Source organism: Staurois parvus, unplaced genomic scaffold, assembly GCF_062004578.1.
Source record: "Staurois parvus isolate SC_StPar_1 unplaced genomic scaffold, SC_StPar_1.0 ptg000303l, whole genome shotgun sequence".
NCBI classification, from domain to species: Eukaryota; Metazoa; Chordata; class Amphibia; order Anura; family Ranidae; genus Staurois; species Staurois parvus.
The window spans coordinates 2,681,029-2,708,377 of record NW_028318099.1 but is presented as its reverse complement, the minus strand read 5'-3'; the positions used below and the strand labels follow the sequence as shown (position 1 = coordinate 2,708,377).

The 27,349-nt window shown below is 39.8% G+C and overlaps 1 protein-coding gene across 8 annotated transcripts in view; it reads left to right on the top strand.

The window, feature by feature from the left end:
• SGMS1 (sphingomyelin synthase 1) overlaps positions 1–19,610 on the top strand; it is a 395,851-nt gene extending 376,241 nt beyond the window's left edge. For all 8 annotated transcript variants that reach the window (XM_089683136.1, XM_089683134.1, XM_089683135.1 and 5 more), the window contains one exon: positions 17,599–19,610. In XM_089683136.1, coding sequence (XP_089539262.1) covers positions 17,599–17,775 — 177 coding nt within the window. In that variant the 3' untranslated portion in view covers positions 17,776–19,610. The remainder of the gene's footprint in view (positions 1–17,598) is intronic.
• The last annotated feature ends 7,739 nt before the right edge of the window (positions 19,611–27,349 follow it).

Below are 27,349 nucleotides of genomic sequence, written 5' to 3'. Positions count from 1 at the left end.
AGAAGAAGGAGAAGGAGAAGGATGAGAAGAAGGAGAAGGATGAGAAGAAGGAGAAGGAGAAGGATGAGAAGAAAGAGAAGGATGAGAAGGAGAAGGATGAGAAGAAGAAGGATGAGAAGAAGAAGGATGAGAAGAAGGAAAAGGATGAGAAGAAGAAGGATGAGAAGAAGGAGAAGGATGAGAAGAAGGAGAATGATGAGAAGAAGGAGAAGGATGATAAGAAGGACAAGGAAGAGAAGAAGGAGAAGGAGAAGGATGAGAAGAAGGAGAAGGATGAGAAGAAGGAGAAGGATGAGAAGAAGGAGAAGGATGAGAAGAAGGAGAAGGATGAGAAGAAGGAGAAGGAGAAGGATGAGAAGAAGGAGAAGGATGAGAAGAAGAAGGATGAGAAGAAGGATGAGAAGAAGGAGGAGAAGGATGAGAAGAAGAAGGATGAGAAGAAGGAGAAGGATGAGAAGAAGGAGAAGGAAGAGAAGAAGGAGAAGGAGAAGGATGAGAAGGAGAAGGATGAGAAGAAGGAGAAGGATGAGAAGAAGGAGAAGGAGAAGGATGAGAAGAAGGAGAAGGATGAGAAGAAGAAGGATGAGAAGAAGGATGAGAAGGATGAGAAGAAGGAGAAGGATGAGAAGAAGGAGAATGATGAGAAGAAGGAGAAGAAGGAGAAGGATGAGAAGAAGGAGAAGGATGAGAAGAAGGAGAAGGATGAGAAGAAGGAGAAGGAGAAGGATGAGAAGAAAAAGGATGAGGAGAAGGAGAAGGATGAGAAGAAGGAGAAGGATGAGAAGAAGGAGAAGGATGAGAAGAAGGAGAAGGATGAGAAGAAGGAGAAGGATGAGAAGAAGGAGAAGGAGAAGGATGAGAAGAAGGAGAAGGAGAAGGATGAGAAGAAGGAGAAGGAGAAGGATGAGAAGAAGGAGAAGGATGAGAAGAAGGAGAAGGATGAGAAGGAGAAGGATGAGAAGGAGAAGGATGAGAAGAAGAAGGCTGAGAATAAGGAGAAGGATGAGAAGAAGGAGAAGGATGAGAAGAAGGAGAAGGATGAGAAGAAGGAGAAGGAGAAGGATGAGAAGAAAGAGAAGGATGAGAAGGAGAAGGATGAGAAGAAGAAGGATGAGAAGAAGAAGAAGGATGAGAAGAAGGAGAATGATGAGAAGAAGGAGAAGGATGATAAGAAGGAGAAGGAAGAGAAGAAGGAGAAGGAGAAGGATGAGAAGAAGGAGAAGGATGAGAAGAAGGAGAAGGATGAGAAGAAGGAGAAGGATGAGAAGAAGGAGAAGGATGAGAAGAAGGAGAAGGAGAAGGATGAGAAGAAAAAGGATGAGGAGAAGGAGAAGGATGAGAAGAAGGAGAAGGAGAAGGATGAGAAGAAGGAGAAGGATGAGAAGAAGGAGAAGGATGAGAAGAAGGAGAAGGAGAAGGATGAGAAGAAAAAGGATGAGGAGAAGGAGAAGGATGAGAAGAAGGAGAAGGAGAAGGATGAGAAGAAGGAGAAGGATGAGAAGAAGGAGAAGGATGAGAAGAAGGAGAAGGAGAAGGATGAGAAGAAGGAGAAGGAGAAGGATGAGAAGAAGGAGAAGGATGAGAAGAAGGAGAAGGATGAGAAGAAGGAGAAGGATGAGAAGAAGGAGAAGGATGAGAAGGAGAAGGATGAGAAGAAGAAGGCTGAGAATAAGGAGAAGGATGAGAAGGAGGAGAAGGAGAAGGATGAGAAGAAGGAGAAGGATGAGAAGAAGGAGAAGGAGAAGGATGAGAAGAAAGAGAAGGATGAGAAGGAGAAGGATGAGAAGAAGAAGGATGAGAAGAAGAAGGATGAGAAGAAGGAAAAGGATGAGAAGAAGAAGGATGAGAAGAAGGAGAAGGATGAGAAGAAGGAGAATGATGAGAAGAAGGAGAAGGATGATAAGAAGGAGAAGGATGAGAAGAAGGAGAAGGAGAAGGATGAGAAGAAGGAGAAGGATGAGAAGAAGGAGAAGGATGAGAAGAAGGAGAAGGATGAGAAGAAGGAGAAGGATGAGAAGAAGGAGAAGGATGAGAAGAAGGAGAAGGAGAAGGATGAGAAGAAGGAGAAGGATGAGAAGAAGAAGGATGAGAAGAAGGATGAGAAGAAGGAGGAGAAGGATGAGAAGAAGAAGGATGAGAAGAAGGAGAAGGATGAGAAGAAGGAGAAGGATGAGAAGAAGGAGAAGGAGAAGGATGAGAAGGAGAAGGATGAGAAGAAGGAGAAGGATGAGAAGAAGGAGAAGGATGAGAAGAAGGAGAAGGAGAAGGATGAGAAGAAGGAGAAGGATGAGAAGAAGAAGGATGAGAAGAAGGATGAGAAGGATGAGAAGAAGGAGAAGGATGAGAAGAAGGAGAATGATGAGAAGAAGGAGAAGAAGGAGAAGGATGAGAAGAAGGAGAAGGATGAGAAGAAGGAGAAGGATGAGAAGAAGGAGAAGGATGAGAAGAAGGAGAAGGATGAGAAGAAGGAGAAGGAGAAGGATGAGAAGAAAAAGGATGAGGAGAAGGAGAAGGATGAGAAGAAGGAGAAGGATGAGAAGGAGAAGGAGAAGGATGAGAAGAAGGAGAAGGAGAAGGATGAGAAGAAGGAGAAGGATGAGAAGAAGGAGAAGGATGAGAAGGAGAAGGAGAAGGATGAGAAGGAGAAGGATGAGAAGAAGGAGAAGGAGAAGGATGAGAAGAAGGAGAAGGAGAAGGATGAGAAGAAGGAGAAGGATGAGAAGAAGGATGAGCAGAAGGAGAAGGATGAGCAGAAGGAGAAGGATGAGAAGAAGGAGAAGGATGAGAAGAAGGATGAGAAGAAGGATGAGAAGAAGGAGAAGGATGAGAAGAAGGACAGTTCTGTGACAGTTTCTGTCTATTTCTGACAGTTCTGGGACATTCACTCCATACAGCGGTTTCAACCGCTGTATGGAGGGAATGTCATAGAACTGTCAGAAATAGACTATTAATGACAGTTCTGGGACTGTCCTTCCATGCAGCGGTTGAAACATTGTATGTATTTGTTTCCATAAATGGATCCATTTATGGAAACAAATACATACAATGTTTCAACCGCTGCATGGAAGGACAGTCCCAGAACTGTCATTAATAGTCTATTTCTGACAGTTCCATGACATTCCCTCCATACAGCGGTTAAGACAGCTGTATGCAGTGAATGTCCCAGAACTGTCATAAATAGTCTATTTCTGATAGATCTGGGACATTCACTCCATACAGCTGTTTTAACCGCTGTATGGAGGGAATGTCATGGAACTGTCAGAAATAGACTATTAATGACAGTTCTGGGACTGTCCTTCCATGCAGCGGTTGAAACATTGTATGTATTTGTTTCCATAAATGGATCCATTTATGGAAACAAATACATACAATGTTTCAACCGCTGCATGGAAGGACAGTCCCAGAACTGTCATTAATAGTCTATTTCTGACAGTTCCATGACATTCCCTCCATACAGCGGTTAAAACAGCTGTATGCAGTGAATGTCCCAGAACTGTCATAAATAGTCTATTTCTGATAGATCTGGGACATTCACTCCATACAGCTGTTTTAACCGCTGTATGGAGGGAATGTCATGGAACTGTCAGAAATAGACTATTAATGACAGTTCTGGGACTGTCCTTCCATGCAGCGGTTGAAACATTGTATGTATTTGTTTCAACCGCTGCATTGCAATGTTTCAACCGCTGCATTGAAGGACAGTCCCAGAACTGTCATTAATAGTCTATTTCTGACAGTTCCATGACATTCCCTCCATACAGCGGTTAAAACAGCTGTATGCAGTGAATGTCCCAGAACTGTCATAAATAGTCTATTTCTGATAGATCTGGGACATTCACTCCATACAGCTGTTTTAACCGCTGTATGGAGGGAATGTCATGGAACTGTCAGAAATAGACTATTAATGACAGTTGTGGGACTGTCCTTCCATACAGCGGTTGAAACATTGTATGTATTTGTTTCCATAAATGGATCCATTTATGGAAACAAATACATACAATGTTTCAACCGCTGCATTGAAGGACAGTCCCAGAACTGTCATTAATAGTCTATTTCTGACAGTTCCATGACATTCCCTCCATACAGCGGTTAAAACAGCTGTATGCAGTGAATGTCCCAGAACTGTCATAAATAGTCTATTTCTGATAGATCTGGGACATTCACTGCATACAGCTGTTTTAACCGCTGTATGGAGGGAATGTCATGGAACTGTCAGAAATAGACTATTAATGACAGTTCTGGGACTGTCCTTCCATGCAGCGGTTGAAACATTGTATGTATTTGTTTCCATAAATGGATCCATTTATGGAAACAAATACATACAATGTTTCAACCGCTGCATTGAAGGACAGTCCCAGAACTGTCATTAATAGTCTATTTCTGACAGTTCCATGACATTCCCTCCATACAGCGGTTAAAACAGCTGTATGCAGTGAATGTCCCAGAACTGTCATAAATAGTCTATTTCTGATAGATCTGGGACATTCACTCCATACAGCTGTTTTAACCGCTGTATGGAGGGAATGTCATGGAACTGTCAGAAATAGACTATTAATGACAGTTCTGGGACTGTCCTTCCATGCAGCGGTTGAAACATTGTATGTATTTGTTTCCATAAATGGATCCATTTATGGAAACAAATACATACAATGTTTCAACCGCTGCATGGAAGGACAGTCCCAGAACTGTCATTAATAGTCTATTTCTGACAGTTCCATGACATTCCCTCCATACAGCGGTTAAAACAGCTGTATGCAGTGAATGTCCCAGAACTGTCATAAATAGTCTATTTCTGACAGTTCTGGGACATTCACTCCATACAGCGGTTTCCGGCAAAAAGTGTATGTGCAGAGTTCCTCTATTCTGCAGATACACTTAGAGGAGCTCTGCAGATACACTTAGAGGAGCTCTGCACATACACTTTTTTCCGGTTTGGAATTATTCTTATTTTCATCCTACTTCTTCTTCTTCTTCTTCATCCTCATCCTCATCCTCTTCTTCTTCTGAGGATGAGGATGAAGAAGAAGAAGAAGAAGAAGAAGAAGTAGGATGAAAATAAGATTAATTCCAAGCCGGCAAAAAGTGTATGTGCAGAGCTCCTCTAAGTGTATCTGCAGAGCTCCTCTAAGTGTATCTGCAGAATAGAGGAACTCTGCACATACACTTTTTGCCGGCTTGGAATTATTCTTCTTTTCATCCTACTTCTTCTTCTTCTTCTTCTTCATCCTCATCCTCAGAAGAAGAGGATGAGGATGAGGATGAGGATGAGGAAGAAGAAGAAGAATGAAAAGAAGAATAATTCCAAGCCGGCAAAAAGTGTATGTGCAGAGTTCCTCTATTTCTGACAGTTCTCTCACAGCTTCTTCACATGTACAGCGGTTGAAATATCTGTATCCTAAATGGAAACTAATAGATACAAATTGTATCTATTAGTTTCCATTTAGGATACAGATGTTTCAACCGCTGTACATGTGAAGAAGCTGTGAGAGAACTGTCAGAAATAGAGGAACTCTGCACATACACTTTTTGCCGGCTTGGAATTATTCTTCTTTTCATCCTACTTCTTCTTCTTCTTCTTCTTCTTCTTCATCCTCATCCTCATCCTCTTCTTCTGAGGATGAAGAAGAAGAAGAAGTAGGATGAAAAGAAGAATAATTCCAAGCCGGCAAAAAGTGTATGTGCAGAGTTCCTCTATTTCTGACAGTTCTCTCACAACTTCTTCACATGTACAGTGGTTGAAACATCTGTATCCTAAATGTAAACTAATAGATACAATGTTTCAACCGCTAAACATGTGTTCCTTCTGTCAGAGAACTGTCAGAAATAGCGGAGCTCACTGCAGGGACACTTTTGCCGGCTGATCGGGAAATGTTCGATTCGCGCACCCGAAGTAGGCAAAATTTCGGTTTCGACACGAATCGAATATTTCCTGAAATTCGACTCGAATTCCGGTTCGCCTAGTTCGATTCGCTCATCTCTAATAATCATATCTGAAAGCATAACCAAACCCAAAAACAAGCATTTTATATATTGCAGATTACCAGGCAGTGGATGTGGTGGCTGCATTTGCTTTCTTTTTTTTTTTTTTTAAGCTTTTATTTTCACCTGGTGATCAGTCAGTAACACACCTCCTGTCGTTGGGTGGCTGCATTCACTCTCCTCTGCATCAGTGGAGGAGCAACATAGTCACCATTTGGGACAGCAGCCATGTCAAGTCAGTAAAGAGAGATGATGTTGGATGGAGTAGTAGACCTGGGGGGACTTTACATTTGTGATTAACATTGTAAAGCCCAACTCCGGCTAATGTTTTTTAAACAGGTACAGCAATTGTTTTTTCTTTTGGGATAAAGGTTTTGCATACATGGATAAAAGCAAGCCCCCTTCAATGTTACATTTTTTATCTCAACCATCTAACTTCCACTTTTGCAAGACCATTTGGGCTGTTGAAGGAATTCGAAAAATAACAGATTTACTGGCTGTATCACTGGGTAAAAGAATTATGTTGAACCCAAATTTCCTTACATATTTGTTTAATGTTAAATACCCTTTATAAAATCAATGATCTTCCCATGATGTTGTTTGACAATTGTCATAATTCTCTCAGGAAATTCATATCAGTTTGTAAGCCATGCAAAAAGTAACATGCTGTATGTATCCAAAAGGCTGTGCAGACCCATCAAATACATTAAATAGTAAGTCTAGCACACCTCTCTGGGTAAAATATCTTGATCTTGCAACGGTGCACCTACATTTGCATGAAAAAATATGGATGATGTTTCATTGGATAAATATTCATATAGTATACCAAAGGCAGATGTCTGTACCCCTAAGGAACAGGTTTGTGAAATAAATTTAATAAGATGCCATTCATAGTATTAAATATATATCTTTCAATGTTATTGGCTTGGTGACGGTGGATTTGAAGATACTAGATTAGTTGTTACAGTGCATGGATAAGAAACCCTCCAATGAGAGAAACTCTTTAGAAACATTAAAAAAGCTAAGGATGTGGTTATAAAACCTAGTGATGAAAAGGGTAATGTCCTGCAGTCTGAGACCCAATATAGAGATAAAACTTATAGGCAACTTAGTAGATTATGAAAAGGTAAGAGAGGGCTTGTTCCCAGGCCTAGTGAAGAATTTGAATAGGAGTCTCAAATGGGGCTTTCTTGAAAGGGTACTATCAGAACAAGAATATGAAAACTTAAAAGCAGATACATACACAATACCCACATTCTATACCCTGCTGAAGGTTCATAAGAATAAACAAGTACCACCAGGGCACTTTTGGGTAGGGGAAGTCCAACAGACTAGGTAGGTAAACATATAGATTAAAAAAAAAATGTACAACCCATTGTGAAATATTTTGAGATCATACGCAAAGAACACAGGAGATGTTCTGAGGAAATTGGAAGGTACTGCGTTAGAAGATGATTGGTAGTTAGTGGACTTGGATGTAGAGTCTTTGTACACATCCATACCACACTTTGTGGGTCTCACTGCATGTGAAAACTTATTGGATTGGTGGTTCAAAGGTTTTGGTAACCATAATGGATTTATAAGTTTATTGGATTTTATTTTTACGGAACAGCAACTTTCTGTTTCAATGTCGCCAGAAACCGGGCATGGGGATGGCATGTGTATCGGCATATATTTGCATGTTTGCTATGTTTTTATTTGGGCTGTTGGGAGGAGTTGGTCATCTACCAAGCCTAGTGGGTTTGGTAGGCATGTTGCACTTTGGCTACGATTTATGGATGATTTAATAATGTAAGATTAATATATTTATAAAGGGCAGTTAACATAAATATTTACAAGAAAATCTGAGTGCCAAGTAGTTTTCCATTTTCCTTCTTGTTTTGGGTTCTATGTACTATATATTGGGGAGATGAACCACACTAATATTAGTGGTTTGTCTTTGGGGGTGTGGCTGATGCTTTTAAAGTAGTATAATTAATAAAACTAAATTATTGGGGGCTTAGAAAGACAAAGACTGCTGTGTTAGTGCTACAGACAAACTGTATTTTATATGTGAATGTTCAATATATATGTGTAAAGCCCTGCGTAAATTGACAGCGCTGTATAAGTACCTGAAATAAATACATATATATGTCTTTGTTACAATTTAATTGTCAGTTGAGATGCTTTTCTTTTTTTAGTATTTAACTACTAATTATTCAGTTCAGGATGATGATCAGGATATTCGCTGTTTATTTTGTTCACTGAATGTTCATCAAGTAAAGATGCATGTCATGTGATCATTTTAATACACTCATAGTTTGTTAAATCCCATAATATAGTTCAATACATCCTTAATATACCTTATGTAACAAGTTTGTTAGTGATTAGCAAATGCTTTTAGTAGATGCTAAAGTAAAAATTGATCTGTATCATTGATTTGAACAAAAAGTTCTTAATTGTCGTCTTCCCCTAAGGAATGCAGTTTGTCCTGTCTCAGCAGCTGGTTTTGACAAGGTTATTTAAGGATTTAGTATGTTTGTACTTGCACACAGTTTGAATATTTTTAGTTTTATCTCTTTCCTTGTTAACTGCCTTCTAAACACAGTTGGGTTTGATTGCAACTCCTGCAAGCAGGTTCCTTTTCTTTATCAGGACAGGATTGAGTTTTAGTAGTTGGTGGCATTGTATATGTCTTGATTTGATTCAAATTGTAACCAGCTACACTGTTATGCTGAATACTTGATGTAAAATTATTACACCTTTGTTGTTTAGGGGGTCCAGGGCAGATATGATTTAGGTTTTCTGTTCTGTTTACTAAAAAAATTGAATATCGTGCAAAAGTTCTTTTATTTTAGTAATGCAATTTAAAATGTGAAACTAATATATGAGATACTCATTACATGCAAAGCAAGACAGTTGAAGCCATGATTTGTCATAATTGTGATGATTATGGCTTACAGCTCATGAAAACCCCAAATCCACAATCTCAGAAAATTAGAATATTGCATGCAATCAATAAAACAAGGATTGTAAATAGAACAATATCGGACCTCTGAAAAGTATAAGCATGCATATGTACTCCGTACTTGGTTTGGGCCCCTTTTGCAGCAATTACTGCCTCAATGCGGCGTGGCATGGAAGCTATCAGCCTGTGGCACTGCTGAGGTGTTATGGAAGACCAGGATGCTTCAATAGTGGCCTTCAGCTCTTCTGCATTGTTCGGTCTCATGTCTCTCATCTTTCTCTTGGCAATGCCCCATAGATTCTCTATGGGGTTCAGGTCAGGCGAGTTTGCTGGCCAATCAAGCACAGTAATCCCACGGTCATTGAACCAGGTTTTGGTGCTTTTGGTAGTGTGGGCAGGTGCCAAGTCCTGCTGGAAAATTAAGTCAGCATCCCCATAAAGCTCGTCTGTGGAAAGTGCTCCAAAATCTCCTGGTAGACCCCTGTGTTGACCCTGGACTTAATGAAGCACAGTGGACCAACACCAGCAGATGACATGGCTCCCCAAATCAACACAGACTAAGGAAACTTCACACTGGACTTCAAGCATCTTGCAGTGTGGGCCTCTTCATTCTTCCTCCATACTCTGGGTCCTTGGTTTCCAAATGAGATGCAAAAGTTGCTCTCATCAGAAAAGAGGACTTTGGACCACTGAGCAACAGACCAGGTCTGTTTTTCTTTAGCCCAGGTAAGACGCTTCTGGCGTTGTTTGTTGTTCAGGAGAGGCTTGACAAGAGGAGTACGACATTTGAAGCCCATGTCCAGGATCTGTCTGTGTGTGGTGGCTCTTGATGCACTGACTCCAGCCTCAGTCCACTCCTTGTGAAAGTCCCCAACACTTTTGAATGGCCTTTTCCTGACAATCCTCTCCAGGTTGCAGTCATCCCTGCTGCTTGTGCACCTTTTACTTTTTTTGCAATTACCTTTCAGGCTTTCCCTCCTTATGGAGGGTGTCAATGATGGTTTTCTGCACAACTGTCAGGTCAGCAGTCTTTCCCATGATTGTGCTTCCTACTGAACCAGACTGAGAGACCATTTAAAGGCTCAGGAACCCTTTGCAGGTGTTATGGCTTAATTAGCTGATTAGAGTGGGACACTTTGAGCCTAGAATATTGCACCTTTTCACAATATTCTAATTTTCTGAGATTGTGAATTTGGGGCTTTCATGAGCTGTAAGCCATAATCATCACAATTATGATAAATCACGGCTTGAACTATCTTGCTTTGCATGTAATGAGTCTATCTCCTATATTAGTTTCACCTTTTAAGTTGCATTACTGAAATAAATGAACTTTTGCATGATATTCAAATTTTTCGAGTTTCACCTGTATATCATGGTGAAATGCATTTTTTATTACAAAATAAATGAAAAATATTTTTAAAAATACATTTCAAATATACTGTATGGCTTTAAAAATACAAATCTACATTTTTTAGAATGCATTTCCAAATATATGTAAACATTTTAAAATTACTTTTTATATGTTAAAAAAAATCTGAAGAATATATTTAAAAAATATATATTTTTAAAAATATATTTTAAATATATTCTTCAGATTTTTTTTAACATATAAAAAGTAATTTTAACATATATTTGTAAATGCATTCCAAAAATGTACATTATGTATTTTTAAAGATATACAGTATATTTGAAATGTATTTTTAAAAATATTTTTCATATATTTTGTAATAAAAACGCATTTTAACATGCACTGCATGTATGTGTGTGTATATGTGTGTGTGTGTGTGTGTGTATATGTGTGTGTGTGTGTGTGTGTATATGTGTGTGTGTGTGTGTATATATATGTGTATGTATATGTGTATATATATGTGTGTGTGTATGTATGTATGTATATATATATATATATATATATATATATATATATATATATATATATATATATATATATATATTCATGATGGACTAAAGAGGGGATAGCCTGCGATTTAGGTAGGCCAATGAGAAGGAAGTAAAAAGTCAAGTTGAGAGATAAAAAGGGAGTGAATAAGTTGTTTAGTGGTTTCAGAGGTTAAGAACGGGCATATCTTGGAGATGTTGCAGATGTGGAGTCTACAAGATTTGGACAGTGATTGGATTTGGGGCTCAAAGGACAGATGGGAGTCCAGGATTATACCTAGTACCCTGGCATTGAGGGGAGGGGAATGATGGTTGTATTATTGATCTTGATAGAGAAGTCAGGGGAGGGGGTATGGGCTGGAGGGAATAGTATGAGCTCCGTTTTGGAAAGATTTAGTTTGAGGAAGTGGAGTGACATCCATGCTGATGTCACTTAGTAGGTTAGTAATGCGAGGGGAGACTGAAGGGGTGAGGTGAGGAGTAGAAAGATAGATTTATGTGTCATCAGCATAGCGATGGTACTTAAAGCCATGGGAGTTTATCAAGTGACCAAGGGAGGAGGTGTAGATGGAGAAGAGAAGGGGTCCAAGGACAGAACCTTGAGGGACCCCTACAGAAAGAGGAAGTGGAGAGGAGGAGACAGAGTTATAGGTAATGCTGAAGGAGCGCTGCGATGGGTAGGAGGAGAACCAGGAGAGAGCAGAGTCTCGGAGGCCAAGAGAGTGGAGTTTTTTGAGGAGGAGGGGATGGTCAACCGTGTCAAAAGTCGCAGAGAGGTCAAGTAGTAAGAGTACGGAGTAGTGGACATTGGTTTTAGCAGTTAGTAAATCATTCGTGAGTTTTAGTGGAGTGTAGTGCGCGAAAGCCAGACTGTAAAGGGTCAAGAAGGTTGTCAGTGAGGTAGGAGCTCAGGTGATTGTAGACTAAGCGTTCTAAGAGTTTAGAGGTAAACGGGTGCAGGGAGATGGGCCTTAAGTTCAGGTTGGTGGGTCCAGCGAGAGATTTTTAAGTATGGGAGTGATGTGTGCATGCTTTAGAGGGGTGGGGAAGGCACCATTGTAGAGGGAGGAATTGAAGATGTGAGTGAGGGAGCATAGGACAGAAGAAGAGGGTGACCATAGTAGAGAGGGGACAGGATCCAGGGGGAAGGTGGTAAGACGGGCTTCTGAGAAAGCTTTAGTGACCTCTTCAGCAGTAGTAAGGTCAAAAAAAGTAAGTGTTGAGGGAGGTTTAGTACAAGGTATGCTAAGTGGGATAGATATCTGTGTAGCGGATTTGTCCCTTCAAATTGCATCAATCTTGTTTTTGAAATGATTCGCAATCTCGTAAGAAGTGAGTGCGTTACTGGGTGGAGGTGGAGAAAGTAGAGAGTTAAACGTAGAGAGACGACGAGGACTGGATGACAAAGTATTAATAAGAGTGACAAAATAAGCTTGTTTGGCAGCATGGAGGGAGGAATTGTATGTTTCTGCTTTATAAACTGAAAGATAAGGAGAACAGAGATAGGTGTAATCTGAGGATACGGGGCTTACCCGAGACCTGGGAAAGAGAAGAGAGAAGATCTGATGGAGACTATGGTGAAAATGTTTGATATAATAACGGATAGACTAGTAACCGAGCATCTGAGGATTGATAGAGTACACAGAATAGGAAGATCTCAAAAAGGTGGGAGTGGAACCCTAGCGACGTGATCGTTCGATTCCATCATTCTAAAGATAAGGTGGAGTTCTAGAACAAGACAAAAAGAAAACCTGTAATAAAATTTGGAGAAGCAAATGTATAGATTTTTGCTAATATATCATCAGAAACACTATAGCCAGGAGGAGACTGTTAAAAACCATTACTGAAAAAGAGGAAAAAAACAAAATGTGCGATACAGTTGGGGTTTTAAGCATGTTATTGGGTGGAAGGATGGTCGCTCTGCAAGATTGAGATTCCCAGAAGATCTGAGAGACTTTTGTGAGCGACTTGAAGTATAGAACGTAGATATTCCAGGATGGGAAGAAGGGGTAGAAGGGAATAGGAGAATAGAAAGTGAGAGTTGGCAGGTAACTCCCAAAAGGAAAATGCACCATAGATAAAACAGGAGGAAGAGCCGGAACGGGAGGGAATTTTTTTTTGTTGTTTCCCTCTCCATCCCTCTTCTCCACCTCCTAAAATAAAAGTAAAAATTTGAGAGGTGGGAAACCGGAAGTCCCAGATACATCCAGACATGCGGCCTAGGGGTTGGGAACGTGGTTTAGATGGGCGCTTGTGGTCAGAGCTTCACCCCAGCTCGGAATCGACAGTAGGATTAGGACCACAAATGATTCAAAGACAAGTTAAGAGCTTAGGGGGAGTAGAGGTGGGATGTGGGGCGGGAGGGGGAGGGAAGGAGAATTGTATAGGAGATATCTTCATGTTAATTTGAACGGATGATGATACTCTTGTTGGGAAGAATGATGGTGGAGGGAAAGGAGTAAAGAAGGGTAAAAAAAATAAATGTGTGTATATATATATGTGTGTGTATCAGGGGTGGACTGACCATTTGGAAACTCGGGCACTGCCCGAGGGCCCGGGGTCAGTAGGGGCCCCATGAAATGCCCCTGGTACCTTTTTTTTTAATAGGCTTTGAGTTTGGGCAAGGACACAGGGGCCCCATGATCCCCTATTGCCCAGGGGCCCCATGAGTTGTCAGTCCGCCCCTGGTGTGTATATACACACACACACACACACACACGATATATGGACGAGGTTAATTTTATGACTTCTGTTAAGGAACTAAATATTCCAGGGAAAAAGGCATCAGATCCTTAGAGAATTACAACAACGATCTATTGGAATAGCGTTTTTACAAGAGACTCATTTAGTACAGGAAACAAATGTAAGGTTATACTCCAGATATTATCCAACCTGGTATTATGCTGATTCAGCAACTAAATGTGCTAAAGGAGTGGCAATTGGTATAGCTACAAATTTAATATTTAAAGTGGAGGATAGACAGGAGGATCCTGATAGTCTGTTCTTGTTCTTGAGGTGGAGATTACAGGAAACAGAGTGTACATTGGCAAATATCTATTGCTCCAATAGAACTCCAGTGGCTTATCTGAAGAATATACTGGGAAGGCTCCTGGATTTCGAAACGGGCAAATTGAAGCAGGGGATCTTAATTTCTGCATGGAGCCTCAGATACAACGTTGCATGTGCAGAGAGAAGGAAGTAGATGTCAGAAAGCTTTGCGAAGAATGCTATATCATGTCAACTTGTAGATGCGTGGAGAATTAAACATCCCAGAGATCTATTCCCCGACACGTGTCATATTCAATGATAGACTATATATTCATAGAACATAGACTGTTGGAGTCAGTGGATAAAGTATAGAAGTTACAACAATATCGGACCATGCACCTGTTATAATGAAGTTATTTTGGGAGAGAGAGCGGAAAAAGATAAACATGTGGAAATTAAATGAGACACTCCTTCAGGATCATGAGACGGAATTGAGAATAAAAAAAGAAATAGAACAGTATTTCAAAAGCAATGAGACTGAAGGAGTTTCAATGGCCACTGTGTGGGAAGCACATAAGGCATATATCAGGGGAATTTTGATAGCGATCGGGGTAAGAAAAAAAAAAAAGGAACAGCAAAAGAAAATGAATACGCTCTTAAGGGAACTATATGGACTTGAATAGTCACATAAAAAGAAAGTAGCGATAGATATACAGCAGAAAATAATAAATAAGAAAGGAATTCTGTAGTTTAGTGGAAGAAGAAACAAGGAGGACATTCAGCATGATGGCAATAGAGATATCGGTGGGGGAATAAACCTGGTAAATACTTAATAAGAGCACAGAGAAAGAAGAAATCTCGAAATTATATCGAGAAAATTAAGGATAACTGAGAATTGGTTTAGTCGACCACTGATATTGCTAAGGTATTTAAAAATATTAAAGCAAACTATATGATGTAAATCACAAACCGCTAAAAGGGGAGAAAAAGAGTACTAGACAGAGACAGATGTATTTAAGAGAGGCAAACCTACTGAGACTAGGGGAAGAACAGTTAAAATGTCTAGAAAAAACGATAGATAACGCAGGAGGAAATCCAGAAGGCACTGAAGGGGACAGCCGCCGGGAAGAGCCCGGGGCCGAATGGGTATACAGTGAGATATTATAAAAACATTTAAAGAACAATTAGTCCCCAAATTGAATGTATATATGAATGCATTAGAAGATGGGATGGAAATGAGGGAGGAGTAAATGGAAGCATATATTACAGTTATACAGAAAGCTGGAAAAAATGGGACTCAATGTGCCAGTTATAGGTCTATCTCACTGTTAAATACAGATACTAAATTATTTGCAAAGATCCTAGCTACTAGGTTGAAATACCTAATGCCAGAGTGGATTCATTTAGACCAAGTGGGATTTGTCCCCGGGAGGGAGGAAAGAGATAATGGGTTATACCATGGGTTATACCAAAAAGTAAGAGGGAAAAGCCCCCTACACGGTATTTATCAGTCGAGAGAAGGCTTTCGACAGGGTAGATTAGGGCCTCATGTTAGATACGTTGGAGGTTCTGGGAATTGGCACCAAAATGGGAGAGTGGATAGGAAAGCTCTATAGTCAACCCTTAGCAGCAGTAAATGGATAAAAAAAAAGAGAATGCACAGTTAAAGGATATAATGAATGGAGGGGAAATTGTGCTCCTTTCAGGAGTTTAAAAAATAAAGTGTGGTTTGAACACCGTTTACATATGTGGGCGTGGCCTACATATGTGTTCACTACTGCACGCGAATAAATCGCTTTTATTCCTATCAAAAGGAATGCAAACATCCCTTGTGATAGAAATAAGCAGTAACAAGTCCTCTTTATGGTGAGATCTGGGGTCAACAAGACCCCAAATATCTCCTCTACAATGTAAAGCATTAGATCAAAAACAAAAAAAAGCGCATTGATCTAGTGCACAAAAAAACCCCCTAAACAAATGGCCTTGTTTACATGGCGCCGTAACCACAAGTAATGACGTTGCTTTGGTCCTCCAAGGGCATAGAGATGAGTGGAGGCCATCTTTCCTTCTTTGATCTCTATGCCCAGGTGCCGGAATTATTGGAAAGGGTTCTCGGGTAAGCCTGAGAACTACCAGGGGGGGCAGGGCTATTTTCGGTACCTGTACCGGTGCCTATTTTCATATCGGCCAAAGACCGTTAGGGGTATTTTCGGCTGCCAAAGTTTTGGTGCGTCCCTAAGTAAAAGTACAATTCATTTGGTGGAGATGGGATAGGGTTCCCTGATGAAATGACTTTTTAAATATTGTTTAACCCCTTCAAGCCGTGCGTACGCAAATATGCGGCTTCTTGGCGGGTAGGCCTTGACGCCGAGCGGCCGCATACTTGCGTAAAATTTTTAAACAAACGTGCTGAGAGCGTGGTCACCTTTCTGATCATGTGACTGCCATGATAGCCAATCACGGCAGTCACATGACCCTAAACCCCGCCCTGCCTCCCGCCATCAGAAACCACTTAAAGGGCCGGGAGGCGCCTGCACGAAGGGGTTAAAGGTTGCAGAGTAAGATAAACAGACAGATTTGGGTGAGGAAATTCGGAGAACGGGAGAAGGCCTGGGGAAATCCTGGAGGTGAGCATGGGCAGAGGTGAGGATTGAGATCCTTGTATTGGAATTCCTATGATATTACACATTTGGCAATTTTGAGGAAACCTACTCACCCGGTTGAGAAATTATTTATGTTTTGTAGAATGACTCAGTTGAGTGGGCAAACCCATTTTGTAACAGCAGTAATAATATCCATGAAGGTGGATACTTTTCCTGTGGCTGAAAAAATATAAAAATTCCCCAGCACTGGAGCCTTCCAACTAGTTATCACAAAAACACCTAATTGAACTCTTTCAACATTTAGGTTAAAAACAGAAATTTTTCTTGCACAAAATTGCAGATCCGTGTGAAGGCTTACTGCTACTGTTCAATTTCACCTTTTGCAGAGTATGGTCCCTAACTATAAACATCTTGGCTTCCAACCTGGGAGATTTATTATAGCAATGGATAAACTCAGAGCAGACATGCCTTGGAGGAGAGCCCTATTCTCCTAAATACTCCAGCTCTTTGGAGGTTGTAATACGTCCAGAGAGTTCGCTAATGGCTCAAACTATTCAGAAAAAAGTATGCGATTAGAAAAAAACAATTATACTTACCTAGATGGCTGCAGCTGACCCCCACTGCCTCTAAGACTGAGAACTGAGCAATCAAACACTACTGATAATACAGCTCTCAGTCTTCAGCCTGCAGAGAGCTGGTGACGGTCATTTATTGGATCTCTGCTCCAGCCCTCCAGAGCACAGTGGAGCACTGGGCTATGGAGGGAGTCGAAGCAGCTGGCTTCCTGTCCAGGCATCTGGGTGAAGCCCACCTATAAGGTTGGGGATCTTTTCAGAGCCTGGACTGGCTCTGTGACGTTAAGCCCACTGTTGGCACTCCTGTGATCCATAGGAGAAGTACAGCCAAAAAAGCTTTGGCTATATTTCTCCTTTAATTCATGCCCTCTGGACATGCTGCTGGAGCCATTTTTTTTTAATCCAGGTACATACAATATTATCAATGCTAAAAGGTTTTTATTTCTAAATTCAGTGTTTGAGGTACTGTGCCTTAGCAAATTCCAGAACAGGTTGTTCTTGAGGCCTGTTGTGACCTATCATATGGGTAGCAATAGTTATATTTTTGATAAATATTTGAGAAAAAAAATTATGCATTCCATATATAATTGTACTTTGTAATTTTTTGCAGGTGCTGAAAGATGCTTCTCCATCAAACCTCCTTTCAAGGGTGTGGTGGTACAGACCTTTCCAGTACTTTGAGAGGAATGTTCATGGTGTTGTACCCCGTTCCTATCATTGGCCCATACCTTGGCCTTTGTTTTTTTCTAGGCAAGTGAAGTACAGTAGACTGGTCAACGTGGCATAACGAAAAGATGCTAGCAGTGGACTTGGAAGCTCACTGAAGTGCTTAGAACTCCTAAGATGTTGCCATAAACGCAAACACCAACACCCCTCTGTATGTTACGTTACCTTGACCTTTTTCAATTACCTGGTCAACACTGTGATAATTTTTTCTCCAAAGGACCCATGTTGGAAGTACATGAATACCAAGAATCTAACTTATCATGCACTGTACAGTTTCCTGCACATGTGGGAAGTACATTATCCATAGCCATGCTTGTTTGTATATGAAGAAACTGAATAGAACACTGAGATTTTATAACCTACATTTGTCTTTTCCAGTCATGTCTGGGAATAAACAATTATTTTCTTGGGAAAACAATTTCATACCACTTACCCTAAATACTGGGCTCTAAGCCATTTTCTAACCAGTGTCTCTATGAAGGCTTTGTTGTACCTGAACAAATGTTTGCTGCAGTCCCACATAATGGGAGGTATACCGGCACTGGTTGAAGGCGATATTTCTTATGTTCGTTTTTTTTTTTTAATTATATTTTAATTGTCTCCTTATTTGAGTATTTTCAAGTGAAACTAAATTTGGTTTGATTTAAAATGTTTTTTTTTTTTTAGATATATACTTAAAAGTATTTTTCCAGTGCTGTGGGACTGCAGCTGTGTATTCTGCAGACTATCTGTTGCACCAGTGCTCTACATTAAAAATGATACACAAAGAATGGTTTAGTAAATATGATTTTGTAAAAGAATCTTTAGCAACCGTGTCAAAAATAGAAATTACACTCTGTTGTAAAGTGATTTTTCTAAGTATTTCCTACCTTTATTTTTCAAACTAATGTTGATAAAGATATCATATAAAGATTTTTACATGTCCGAGAAAAGATCTAATAGGGAGAGAGATTTGTAAATGTTTCTAGTGCCTTCCTTGTCTTGAATGTATGGTTAGTAGGCAGTCTTAAATAATTTTAATTTTAAATAAAGTATTCCATAACACACTTGAATTGAAAAAGTATATAGATATATAATATATGAAAATGTTATGACATATTTTTGGCATTCACACTTAGAAGACACTTTAACCCAAATTTCATTGTTTAGTTTCACTTTAAACAAAAATAGCATGTTTGAAGCAAGTCATAAGTTGCATATGTTCAGTTTTTCTAATTTTTTTTTATTTTTTTTTTAACTTAAAGAAAACCAGTAACTATTTCTTAGCAGTTATGTTCATTCATTGTCCCATGATAAACCCCACTGTAGTTTCTTACCATACCATGCATATATTTGACACTCCTGTTAGTCAATTTCTCTGTTTTATTTGTGCTGAAAATGTTTGTTATGGTATTTTCGCACTAACCATATTTAAAATGAAAAGTATTTGATCATATGATTGCCAATGTACAGGATATAGTAGTTTTTTTAAGAATGAATAAATATATCTATAACTGATATATATTCGCATATATATATCTGTTCTGTATTTTCTGTATAGCAGATTTTTTTTTTTCCCTTTTGTGTATTCACAAGGTGATGTTTGTACTGTAAAGAGAACTCTTGGTGATTTGAAAATAAAACGGATACAAAACTTAAAAAGCAAATAGAATACACTTGAATTGTGTTTGTGCTTGTATTCATAGCCTTACCGTTAATGCTGGGCAGTATGGATCTGAAATGTCTTTGTCTATTTATGGTGTCTACTGTTATTGACTTAAAAAAAAAAAAACCTTTAATGTTAAATTGGTTTGCTCCAGTTTTCTTTTTCACCCTACCATGCTTACCTTTTTTAGTTTTCACAGTTTTTTTCCCTTGTTTCCAAAACTGTTAATTAAAATATATTTATTTATACAATGGGTGTGTTGTATTCAATGTACTGTCTGTATTTATGGATGGCAAATAAAGTGCTATATAACAAGATGGAACTTGCACTGGAACCATCCTGTGTGCAGGAGAATCTGCAGGTAAGTGCAGTTCAAGTTAAGGTTTACTCGTTCAGCTGTTTGGATGTACTACGTATATACATTCACTGGCTATTTTATTAGGTACACCTTGCTGGTGCCAAAAAAAATATCCCCCACAGCATTATACCACCAGCCTGAACCCTTGATACAAGGCAGGATGGATCCATATTTTCTTGTTTTTATGCCAAATTTTGACCCTACCATCTGAATATCGCAACAACCTGTCTGCAGATGCTTCTCTGACATCAGCAAGGCATTTTCATCCACACCACTGCCGCTCACTGAATATTTTCCCTTTTTCGGACCATTCACTGTAAACCCTATAGATGGTTGTGTGTGAAAATCCCAGTAGATCCGTTTTTGAAATACTCAGACCAGCCCGTCTGGCACCAACAACCATGCCATGTTCAAAGTCACTGAAATCTCCTTTCTTCCCCATTCTGATGCTTGGTTTGAACCTCAGCAAGTCGTCTTCACTGTGCTTACATGCCTAACTGCATTGAATTGCTGCCATGTGATTGGCTGATTAGTAATTTGTGTTACCAAGCAATTGAACAGGTGTACCTAATAAAGTGGCCGGTGAGTGGTATTTAAGAGCAACGTGTAAAGCACAAGCCAATGGCTGCAATAGTAGATATCAGCTTGTGCTCATTTTGTGCAGGCAACTCCCAGTTGTTGGGACTGTACAGCCGATGATCACTTTGACAGTGTAATCAGTGCGCTATGAAAATGACCTTTTATATCTTTTATAGATTACTAAAATGTGTTTATTGTTTTTGTGTGCACTAAAAGTAACTTTATTATATTTTTTCCTAACTATGTATTTGATAAACAGTTGTGCAAACAATGTGTAATATATATTAAAGCTACTGTCTTTATTCTACAAGACTTTTCCATTTTAGAAAGTACATAATGTTCTGGATGTTTCAAGTAATGAAGTGTATGACTGAAAATGTTAATTTTTTTTTTTTTTTTTTAAGTGTGTGCAAAAAATGAAACAATTGCTCTAGTGTCAAAATGCGTTCAGTGCAGGAAATAAACATCAGAACCTTTAGTCCTATCTGGTGTAAGCGAAAACAATTATTTTTATGGCTGGTTCAAGTGGGCCAGTGTGGGGTTGAAGTATGTGCATCATCAGTATCATGTCATGGGATTATTTTAAGTTGTTTGGTACATTGCAGCAGGAACTCTCAGAACCTAATGCTTGGCATTTAAAGTATCTTCAGCTTAGGTGTGGGGCTGAGGCTCAGTATGGATTAAATGAAGCTCTTTCAAGCCAATCAAAGGTCTCTCCTACTACTCTTCTGCAAGGGAAGCCTCCTAAATTACCCTGAACTTGAGACCAATGAAACTGGGACATTTCTGAGATGACTGACCAAGATTGGGATGATCGTTCCATCTGCTATTTTAGCATGGTTATATTCAGAAAAAAAAACGTATTAAAGTACGTATTTTCATAGTTTGTCTTGCCCTTGTCAGTCTTTATAAGGGTAAGAGGGAATCATCTCTTTGCTACAAATGCTTAGCTGCAGATGGTGGTATTCTTTATATGGTTTGGGGATGACTCATATTTAGACCTTTTTGGTCCCAGGCCTCTGAGTTTCACACATAATTTTACAGTTCCCAATATATGCAATCCAAAGTGGTGTCTTCCAAGGGTATTTGGTTACAATGACCTCGGGACTTAAAAGAAGACTGTAAACTGAATAACCACTAAAGACAGCCTTAGACTTCCATCTATGGGCAAGCTGATTGTAGCCAGGTCAATTGTTGTTTGACTTGGGTACCAGCTTGTCTGATTTTTCATGCGATTATTGCCAGTGGCTTTTTTTCCAGCAAACTATAATCACTGTTCTCCTGGCAGGGATGGCTCCCCTCTGCACCCATTTCAATGCATGAAGGTAAAAGACCATCTGTGTGCAGCAGCTCCCTCAATTCTTACCTGAGCCTCATCGCGATCCAACGATGTGAATGACAGCCTCGGCTGTCCTGGGTCTGTCTCCTCATTAGCTCCCGCTGCTGTCAATCACAGCCAGTAAGCCAATGAGAGAAAGGTGGCAGGGCCAAGCCGCGGATCCCTGTGTGAATGGACACATGGAGCAGCAGGTGCCATCATAGCAAGCTGCTTGATGTGAGGGCACCCAATAGGAGAGCCTGCGGAGGTCCGATAAGAAGAGGCTCCAGGCTGCTCTGTGCAAAACCACTGCATACAGTAGGTAAGTATAGACATGTTTGTTATTTTACAAAAAAAAAGAACCTTTAGAATTGCTTTAAACTAGTGATGTTAGGAACTTTAAAGCGGAGTTCCAGCCATTTTTTGTGTTTATTAAAAGTCAGCAGCTATAAAAACTGTAGTTGCTGATTTTTATTAAACACACATTTACCTGTTCCAGGGTTCAGCGATGTGCTCGCCTGCACCGCCCCGTCTCTCATCTCCATGGCGCTGGCATCTCAACTGTGGGCACCAGGCTGTGACAGCTTGTGGCTTCACAAATGGCTGCCCACCTTGCATGTGTGAGTCATGCTGTGGATTCTGCTTGGTCTGGCAGTCTTCTGGGACCTGTGAAGGTTCCCAGGAGACTGCGGGAGGAAGGAGGGGGCTAAACTTCTGGCTCAGTTTGCCGCGGCAAAACCAGGTACCCACCCCCCCAAAAAAAAGGTGCCAAATAGGCAGTGGAGGAGGTGGGGGCAAACAAACAGAGCTTCCACTTTTGGATGGAACTCCGCTTTAAGGTAAGTATGCCCCTTGAGGGTTAGGGACTGATGTGAATGTACAATATATATGTAAAGCGCTGCATAAATTGACGGCACTATATAAGTACCTGTAATAAGGTAAGTAGCATTTTTAGGAGGCAGCCTTTGTAAGTCACTTAGAACAGGTTTCTTGTAGGGTGGGTGATAGTGTTCAGGCTGTAGGTGATTTGTGTATATATTTTTAATAAAGATAAACTTGTAAATTTTATACATTCCATGGCTAAATGGTAACAAAAAAGGCACATTTCAGTATTCTATGTAAAATGCACACTCCTGCAACATGCAAAGAGGAATGTTGTGCATACCAAATGGCTCTCCAGCCAAATAAAAGCAAGTGCTCTAATGTTGCAAAGCTGATTTGGTATCTATAGTCAGCACAGAGCCATTTATTGGTCATGTGATTAACAAATAGTGCTGGACCTACCTCCATATTACATCTTGCCTTTACCCCTCCTGTTTCTATTCCCCCCCCCCACCTTTTTTTTGTCTCCTTTTTTTTACATGACCACCACTATCCTCTCCACCCCCTTTATATACTTATCTTTTGCAACCCTTTCTCATCCCACATTGTATACTCTGTTATTCTCAGTTATCCTCTCACTCTTGGGCCCACTACGATCCGTCTACTCTTACATCCCACTCAGTTTAGGAAGCTAGGCTCTATATATTAATGGATAAAGCTCTCCTGGACTACTGCCAAGATATACAAGTGTCCTCCCAAAAGTTCACGTCCTGGTATGGAAGGAGTGACTACACCAAACCACTCTTCCAGATGTGCAGTGCTGAAAACGCACAACACGACATCCAGGGACAATCTGCAGCTATTCAGCAGAGATCCGAAGTTCTTTTGTAACTGGATGAAACTTGGGTCAACCACTTCCAACGTGAGAGCAAATCTCACTGGAAACACACATCCTCCCTTATGCTGAAGCATATGAGCAATGCTCCTCCACACAATCAGCTGTGGTGTTGGCTGCCATCCATTCCTGTGGCTTTTCTCTGGTTATCCATTCATAATACTCGCCAGATTTTGCACCACAGGACTACCACTTATTCCCAAACGTAAAAAAAAAGGAACTATCTGGTGTTCATTTGGCCAGTGATGATGTCATTGATGCCTCAGATTTTTTTTTCGATGGAGATTTGAGCACTGGAGCATCAGTAAAGCTAAGTGTGTGGACATTGGAGGAGAGTACATAGAAATAGGTTACTTCATTGACATCAGACACTTCTTTCTTAGTCCAGCTGAGAATTTTTGAAAGGCCCCTCATATAATGAAGCATGTCTCACTGGTAGACAAGTAACATGAATATTGCACATACAAGTATGTGATCATCCATCATGCTGCTGAGCTTCCTAGTTGAATCTACATGTATCCCTAAGTGAGAAAATATCTGCTTTTGTGGGCTATTACTTCATTTTGTACTGTCATACAATGTATGTAACCTGTTCACCAAGGTTTGTACTGTCTGATTTCTGCTAACCTATAAATGTTGCTGTAAAACTAAAATAAAAAATATTAATGGGAAAAAAAAAATTACTGTAGAAGATATCACACCTTTGGGCTTGAGGACAATGTGATGGGCCTTCCAACAGTCAATGGATCATGAGAACAAGAAAGTGATGTGGGCACTGGATATTAAATGTTTTCACACTACAGAACAGAATAACCTCTAGTACTGCATGTAGTCAAGGAATTTGGTAATTGGGGCTTTTAGAGGTTTTTTTTCCACTAATGTCCGATAAAAGGGCTGGTAATTAAAGAATTAAACTTGCTCTTTTTGGTATGGCTGGGGTTGGGAGCAAAGATGCAAGTGTACTCTCAACTTGCACTGAAATTCTTTTCATGTTTTTGATTTAATGTTGCACGGTTTAATTTATTCTAATTGAACTTCTCTTTTCCATATACATGCTAAGACTTTGATCAACTAATTTTCAGCCCAGCCACTAAATGGGGACCATCATATTGTATTCACCAAAAAGCAATATACTATACAGTTGTTGGGTTAATTCTGCAAAAACTACTGGTACAGTAAGTGCAGATAAATATTCTTTATTGTGCCTTCACACATTTGTTTGTGCATTGTACTGCACCTTGCCATTTCTTTTAACATCCCAAGAAACCATGCATTGATTTGCAGTATGCTGGACAAAAGACAAGTACAGTCAGTACGTAGCAGATATGATTTACACTTGGCATTATCCATTTGTAATCATTACTAAATTAGATATCCAGTTCTATTTACTCTAGGTTACCATGGAGAAGGGTTACATTCAAATTTTTGTCTGTGTCCCATTAGGGAGATTCATCTATGCTTCTTTGTCCGGGTGAACATTGTCCGTGAGAGAAAAAGTGGGAGGGAACTCAAATGTTCGGATAACAACTGACTAATAAAAGTTCTCGTTTTGGGGAAATTTCATTTTCTGTGGCATGTTCAGGACAGAAAATGAAAGGAAAACTCAAGGAGACAAAGACAACATGAATAACCTGCTTAAAGTAGTCCCTTCATTTGACACTCGTAAGACAAATAGGATCAAGAGTAAACTTTGACTGAAAAAACAATTTGCAGTTATAATCAAAAGTTGCACACCCTTGGAGAACTGATAATATACACTATGTACTGTTTTTAAAGAAAATGACTGAGCAGGCAAAACACATTCCTTTAATTTCTTATGGGATTCATATTCAACTGTAGGTAATAACAGAATGGCACAATCCTAAAACAAAGCAACAAGTAAACAAATGAAATGACTCCTGTTCAAAAGTCTGCATCCAATTAGTTCTTAATAATGTGTATTTCCCACTTTAGCCTGAATGACAGCGTGCAGTCTTTTGTTATAGTTGTCTATGAGGCTCCAAATTCTTACAGGTGGTATAGTTGCCCATTCTTCTTGGCAAAATGCCTCCAGGTCATGTAAAGTCTTTGGCCATCTTGCATGAACGGCATGTTTGAGATCTCCCCATAGTGGCTTGATGATATTAACCACTTGCCTACTGGGTACTTTTAACCCCTTCCTGCCCAGGCCAATTTTCAGCTTTCAGCGCTGTTGCACTTTGAATGACAATTGCGTGGTCATGCAACACTACCGATATTACATTTTTGTCATTTTTTTCACACACATAGAGCTTAATTTTGGTGGCATTTAATCGCCACTGAGTGTTTTATTGTTTGCGCTATAAAAAACAAGCAAAAAATTTGAAAAAAAAGTTTTTCTTTGTTTCTATATATAAAATTTTGCAAATAGGTAATTTTTCTCCTTCACTGATGTGTGTTGATGAGGCTGCACTGGTAGGCAGCACTAATGGGCACTAATGAGGTGGCACGGATAGGCAACACTGATGGGCACTGATGGGTTCTGATAGGAGGCACTGATGAGCTGGCATTGATGAGGCTGCACTGCTGGGCACTGATGGGTGGCACTGCAGGGCACAGGTGGGCGGCACTGATGGGCACAAGTGGGTGACACTGCTGGGCACTGATCATCAGTGCCATGATGATCAGTACCGATCACTTCTCTGACAATCAACGGCTATCGGCAGTACTTTCCTCAAGCTGTGACAGCGTGAGGAAAGTGCTGCCAATAATCGGCAACTGTATTTACCCAATGATCTACTGTGTCATTGGACACAGCTGATCATGTGGTAAAAGGCTGCTTTGATTGGCCATTTACCATATCATGTGATCAGCTGTGTCCATAGGATACAGCGATCACCGGCAGCTCCGGGTACATGCTGCTGGGGGCGCACAGGGGGCGTGTTCTGGGAGGACGTCCATGGACGTCTTCGCAGAACTAGACAACCAAAAACTTTCCATGAGGCAGCACTGTAGGTAATTGACCAACAAGTGACTAGTGTTTTAAACTAGTTGACTACAGGTGCTCTTTAACGTGTGTGCTGAATAATGTTTAAATATCTGCGTTTAGTTATCCCTACTTGGTTTACAACTATCAGATAATAAAAGCAATAACTGTAAAAACTAGGAAATGTTATTGTTAAGTGTCTTAATTTTCTTTAATAAAAACAATATAACAGTCGTATTATAAACTCATATACAGCAATAACAAGATACAATGGGAGAGAGCCATGCCTAGTCTCATTCCATTTGACACTTTATCTTTTTAATTTTTTTTTGTTTGTTTCTATGCTAATGACTAAAGTATTTGGTGATTTTGTATCTTGCTTCTTTTAATGAAGAAGTGATGAAACAAATAGTGGTAATTTTAAACATACACAGATTACAGACAGAGCTTCAAAGGGAGCATCTGGCTTCAAGTATATATCGCCCTCTTCTGTTCAACCCTAATAAAACAGGTTTATTAAAGGTGAGACACATAATCCCAGTTGTGGTATTTTACTTACTGCAAAAAAAGCCATTTCAGATTTATGCATGTTTGAGAGATATTTTTCATGCATCATGCTGCGTTGCCATGCATTTTTTACCTGCATTTTGACATGCATCATAATGTGTTTTTATTGCATTTTCTGGTATATTGTGCACCTTGGGTTGAGCTTGTTAATAGGTTCAATAGGCAATCATACAGTTGTGACCAAAATTATTCAACCCCCACTGAAATTGAGTGTTTTGGCCAGTTTGACATTGCTTTTGATCATTCAGTCATCTTGCTTACATTTACATTAAAGAGGCACTTGTAGGTCAGACAAATATAACATAACAGTTATAATGAAATAACCACAAATGTCTTTTCTGTGCTCACAGCATTATCAGTTTTATTCAACCCCCAAGTGACATTCAATCTTAGTACTTAGTACAGCATCCTTTTACAGTTATAACAGCTTTTAAACGTGAAGCATAGCTTGACACAAGTGTCTTGCAGCGATCTACGGGTATCTTCGCCCATTCTTCATGGGCAAAG